The sequence below is a fragment of the Bos indicus x Bos taurus genome, chromosome 10, assembly GCF_003369695.1.
Source record: "Bos indicus x Bos taurus breed Angus x Brahman F1 hybrid chromosome 10, Bos_hybrid_MaternalHap_v2.0, whole genome shotgun sequence".
Classification (NCBI taxonomy): Eukaryota; Metazoa; Chordata; class Mammalia; order Artiodactyla; family Bovidae; genus Bos; species Bos indicus x Bos taurus.
Window position 1 is genome coordinate 97,943,224 of NC_040085.1, and position 6,000 is coordinate 97,949,223.

Consider the following 6,000-nt stretch of genomic DNA (forward strand, 5'->3'; position numbering starts at 1 on the left):
CTGCCCAGGTGGGTAAAGAGTTTAGTCTTCTGAGATCACTGTTGATGAAGCCATGGGACATGAAACAGTGTGAAATAGGACAACCACTATTTTAAAACAGCTTGCATTGCTGCCTACGTACCTTATGACCTAACACCTTCACTCCTGGGTGTATATCCTGGAAAAACCCATACACGTACAACAGGATACATGTTCAACAAACTCATTTCTGCAATAGCAAAGAGAATAAAGCAGTAATAATCCAAATGCCTATCCATTATGGAAAAGATGAGTAGCTGGTATAGTTGTACAGTGGAATACATATAGACGTAGAAATATTTGAATATGGCTACATGCACTACCATGAATCTCAAATTATGATATAGAATTCAAAAAGAAAATTACAGAAGGGAAAACGCAGAGTGCTTGGAGATACATACACATATGGCATCAGTCAGTCAGTCAGTTCAGTCACTCAGTTGGGTCCAACTCTTTGCACCCCCATGGACTGCAGCACGCCAGGCCTCCCTGTCCATCACCAACTTCCGGACCTTGCTCAAACTCATGTCCATTCAGTCAGTGATGCCATCCGACCATCACATCACCCTCTGTCGTCACCACCTTCTCCTGCCTTCAACCTTTCCCAGCATCAGGGTCTTTTCCAATGAGTCAGTTCTTCACATGGCCAAAGTATTGGAGTTTCAGACTGGTTGGATCTCCTTGCAGTCCAAGGAACCCTCAAAAGTCTTCTCCTACACCATAGTTCAAAAGCATCAATTCTTCGGCACTCAGCTTTCTTTATAGTCCAACTCTCACATCCATACATGACTACTGGAAAAACCATAGGTTTGACTGGATGGACCTTTGTGGGCAAAGTAATGTCTCTGCTATTTAATATGCTGTCTAGGTTGGTCATAACTTTTCTTCCAAGGAGCAAGCGTCTTTTAATTTCATGGCTGCAGTCACCATCAGCAGTGATTTTGGAGCCCAGAAAAATAAAGTCAGCCACTGTTTCCACTGTTGCCCCATCTATTTGCCATGAAGTGATGGGACCTGATGGCATGATCTTAGTTTTCTGAATGTTGCATCTGAATGATGCATATGGCATCAGAAAAAGTAATATAAGGAGATGAGATTCCTTTTGGCCAAGTGGAGGGATGCAGCCGGTGGGGCATGAAGAAGACGTCAAAGACGCAGCACCCCTTCATTAAGCTGGGCAGTGGGCACGTGTGTTTTATTGATCTGTGCATGTGTGTCTTGTACAGTTTGTACATAGGCTAGCTTAGACTCTTAGAGCGGATAGATAGCATTGGTGGGCAGGCAACTAGGATCCGTCTTGACGTCTGAGTCGTGGTGGGGAGTGTTTGGGTGAAGGCACAGGGAGGACAGAGGCTGAGCTGGGCTTTCTGCCGGCTGCGTGACTCCCCATCCCTGTCGTTCCCATAATAGATTCTCCATCTTCTTGGCTGCTGACACCTGAGTTTCCTGTTGGGGGTAGGCGCTCTGATTCCTCAGATGAAATGCTTCCAGTGTAAGTCCTCATTGGAAGGCTGTCCTGCTAAATTGAGATGATCAGGCAAATCTGTGTAGTAACCCTTAACCTTCTCCGCTAACAGGAAGCAGAGGTAATGCTTGGGGACCATGGGTGCAGAAGGTCAGAGTTTCATAGCCTTGTCCGACTTCAGCTGGGAATAATGGATACAGGCCCTACATAGGTACTTTTGTCATTCTCAGGGTTTCAAGCAGCTCCATATTGCAGGATTTATTTCAGAATGGTTTGGTTTTGAGAGGGTGGCAGAGTCCTGGTGGAAGATCTTTGCTTCCTGGACTTGTAGAGGCTGAAGGCATCAAGCGGATGCAAATCACGAGGTAGCTCTCTAGTGTTCTCCACTCATATAGAATGTCCTGCCTCCACACTGGGTGGAAAACGGAATGAGACAGGGACCGAAGCCATGGCCTCAGGAGACGGTTAGCAGAGGAGTCTTCAGTTTGCCTGTTTTTTTTTTTTTTTTTTAACTTTATAATATTGTATTGGTTTTGCCATATGTCAACATGAATCTGCCACAGGTATACAAGTGTTCCCCGTCTTGAGCCCTCCTCCCTCCTCCCTCCCCATACCATCCCTCTGGGTTGTCCCAGTGCACCAGCCCCAAGCATCCAGTATCGTGCATCGAACCTGGACTGGCAACTCGTTTCATATATGATATTATACATATTTCAATGCTATTCTCCCAAATCATCCCACCCTCGCCCTCTCCCACAGAGTCCAAAAGACTGTTCTATACATCAGTGTCTCTTTTGTTGTCTTATATACAGGGTTATTGTTACCATCTTTCTAAATTCCATATATATGCGTTAGTATACTGTATTGGTGTTTTTCTTTCTGGCTTACTTCACTCTGTATAATAGGCTCCAGTTTCATCCACCTCATTAGAACTGATTCACATGTATTCTTTTTAATGGCCGAGTAATACTCCATTGTGTATATGTACCACAGCTTTCTTATCCATTCATCTGCTGATGGACATCTCGGTTGTTTCCATGTCCTGGCTATTATAAACAGTGCTGCGATGAACATTGGGGTACATGTGTCTCTTTCAATTCTGGTTTCCTTGGTGTGTATGCCCAGCAGTGGGATTGCTGGATCATAAGGCAGTTCTATTTCCAGTTTTTTAAGGAATTTCCACACTGTTCTCCATAGTGGCTGTACTAGTTTGCATTACCACCAACAGTGTAAGAGGGTTCCCTTTTCTCCACACCCTCTCCAGCATTTATTGCTTGTAGACTTTTGGATCGAAGCCATTCTGACTGGCTTGAAATGGTACCTCATAGTGGTTTTGATTTGCATTTCTCTGATAATGAGTGATGTTAAGCATCTTTTCATGGATAACTGCCTGTTTTTGTTCTTAGTGATGTCAGAATAGTAACTAACAGTTCTGATGCTTATCTTGAGTCATTCGAAATGTGATTGTGTTCACTACAGTGCTTTTTTTTTCTTTCTAAAACCTATTTATTTCTGGCTGCACTGCGCCTTTGCCGTGACACACGGGCTTTCTCTGGCTGCAGCAAGTGGGGCTGCTCTGCAGCTGCAGTGCCTCTCCGGCAGTGCCTTCTCTCGTTGCGGAGCGCAGTGCTGCAGTGCTCAGGCCCCGGTAGCTGTGACTGGCAGGTTTAGTCGCCCCACAGTGTGTAGGGTCTTAGTTCCTGGAACAGGGATCAAACCTGTGCCCTCTGCACCGGCAGGCAGATTCTTAACTACTGGACCGGTCACCAGGGAAGTCCTTTCCTCCTTTTTTGTAAAAGTTGACCACTATTTGAAAAAAAAAATTTTTATTTGATGTATTTATTTGGGGCTATTTTGGGTCTTGGTTGCTGTGTGGGCTTTTCTCCAGTTGTGGCGCTCGGACTCCGCAGCTGCGGCTCGCAGGCTCCAGAGCACAGGCTCAATGACTGGCGCACCATCTTAGTTCCATGACGGGGAGTCTTCCCTCATCAGGGAAGGAACCGTGTCTCCTGCGTTGGCAGGCAGATTCTTTACCACTGAGCCGCCAGGTGAAGCCCATTTAGGTGTATGGAGTGCTTCTTGTTAAGAAAGAAAAAAAAAGAATATAATGTAGTAGGAAAAAATCCCATTAAGAATGGTTATATTTCTAAGTGAAATTTTGTAGAAGAAAGCTTTCAGTCAGTTCTTCCTCACAATTGGCTTCAGTTGGCTATCACGCCCCCCAGCATGCTGGAAGGATGGAGCATCACTCTCAGTGATAGCCTGACTGCGTTGGTCAGGCAATGTATGGACTGAATTTCCCAGGACATTCTGCCTTCTAAAGTTCTGAAGTGTGGCTGGGTCATCTTTAGGGTTCTGCTTCTTCAGAACAAAGGGAGCCTGTTTCGGCAGGTTGCTAGCGCCATTCTTTTCCTCTGCAGAGTCATGAAGAAGTACGACAAAAGCGGCAGGCTCATCTGCAATGATGTGGACCTGTGCGACTGCCTGGAGAAGAACTGCCTGGGCTGTTTCTACCCCTGCCCCAAGTGCAACTCCAACAAGTGCGGGCCCGAGTGCCGCTGCAACCGCCGCTGGGTCTACGAAGCCATCGTCACCGAGACCGGGGAGATCATCAGCGCGCAGCCGTTTGACATCCCCGACTAGGACGCAGCCCTGCAGGCGGATCGGTTTTCTCTTCTTTGCATTTAAGCCAGCTTCTGTCTCCTGGATGAATTTTAGGGCTGGGGGAAACAGTGTTTAAAAACGTAACTTAAGACTCATGTTCTCTGAAGCCACAGAGCCATGTGGAACGGGCCCCTCTTCTCCAACCTTCCTGCTCTGATGTCTCAGATTCCTCCCCTGGTAACCCAGGAGCGAGGCCTGGGGTAGTTATCAGTACCAGCACCTCCATCACTACTCCTGCTTTCAGATTAAAAGTCCCTTTCCCCTTTGCTGGGACCTTGGAAGATGGAGTGTGAGGATTTTCAGAATTCTGTAGCTGAGAGCTTGTCTTGACATAGAACGTAGAGTCATACATTTATAATAGTTACGCTTAGTTAGTTACACATCGCCAGTTCTAGATCAGAACTGCTCTTTGGATTGACATGGCACTGCATACCTGTAGTCTCATTTTTTGTTGTTACTGTTTTAATAATAACATCTGTTACTACTTGGCAGTATTTGTATTAAAAATGTGTATTTTACTTGTAACGTGGAAACAGGGCTTGAATATCCTAAAGGTCAGTAGTTTACACTGTTTTTTCATTTCAGGATCAGTATTTCAGAATATTTTTTTCAAAAGGAGACTAAAGTAACAAAAATCCTGCAAGTCAGGCTGTGACGCCAATATTCCTGTATATGTAGCCAGAAAACTGACTCTTTTTCACAGAATTTACTGGGTTTTCCAGACTCAACTTTGTGCTCTATGCTTCCAATTCACTGCCTTTAACCATCACAGCCCTGGGAGGAAGAAATCAAATCACTCAAGTCAGATCCTTTGAAATGCCCATCAGGAGCACATGGCCCTGAGACCAGTCAAAAGAAATGGGGTCCTTTTTTTTTTTTGGCTTAGATTATGTTTTTCTTTAAGAATAATCGTTATTTTGTAAATGACTGACCAAGTGAATTGTTTCATTACTTATTTTAGGATAATATAATTTTAAAGTCTAAAAGGAATCTTCCAGGTTGTCTAACTAGGGGTTTGTCAGCAGATTATAACCAAGAGGCTGTTCTGTGCGAGGCACGGAGATGGAGCCATGCGTAGAACTCAGCTGGTCCTGTCTTCAGAGTCTAGAGACTAAAAACAGTATTTTTTTTTTTTTTTAATACAATTGAGGAAACTTAGACCCAGTGAGATTAAAATGACTCGGTTAAGGACAAACAGAAGCCCTGGCAACCTTGGTGTTTTGCACCTTAAGACTAGTGAAGTGAAGTCGCTTAGTCGTGTCTGAATCTTTGCGACCCCATGGACACCAGGCTCTTCCGTCCATGGGATTTTCTAGGCAAGAGTACTGAAGTGGGTTGCCATTTCCTTCCCCAGGGAATCTTCCCGATCCCTTCCAGGGATTGAACCCAGGTTTCCTGCATTGTAGACAGACGCTTTACTGTCTGAGCTGCCAGGGAAGTCCATAACATGATACCAGGACCCCCTAGATTCCACCACCCTCCACTCCACTCAGCCATCCAGGCATGTAGCCAGAGGAATTCCTTTTTTGTTCCTTTTAGGGTGCCTCCCTAACATGCCCACACCTCCCAGATAACAGGTGATCAAATTTCCCTTTCAGTTCTTCAGTTTGGACCCAGCCATTCTAGGGGCTCGCCTAGGGACTGTTCCTGGAACAAGTGTAAGGAAGGGGAGTGGGAGACGTGCAGAGCTCTCACTACCCTGCACACCCCCAGTTTCCCATTTCCAGGGGGTGGGGGCTCCAGGCCACATCCTGGAGTGATCTCCCTCCCCCTGTAGCTCTTCTCTCTGAGTATGCCACCAGGGCTGGAGGAGTCTTGGGTGTGAGGAACACTACTAGTCTGCTAAGTCGCTT

The 6,000-nt window shown here is 45.7% G+C and overlaps 1 protein-coding gene across 1 annotated transcript in view; it reads left to right on the forward strand.

The window, feature by feature from the left end:
• ARL14EPL (ADP ribosylation factor like GTPase 14 effector protein like) overlaps positions 1-4,638 on the forward strand; it is a 29,361-nt gene extending 24,723 nt beyond the window's left edge. The window contains exon 4 of the mRNA XM_027552645.1: positions 3,904-4,638. Coding sequence (XP_027408446.1) covers positions 3,904-4,126 — 223 coding nt within the window. The 3' untranslated portion in view covers positions 4,127-4,638. The remainder of the gene's footprint in view (positions 1-3,903) is intronic.
• The last annotated feature ends 1,362 nt before the right edge of the window (positions 4,639-6,000 follow it).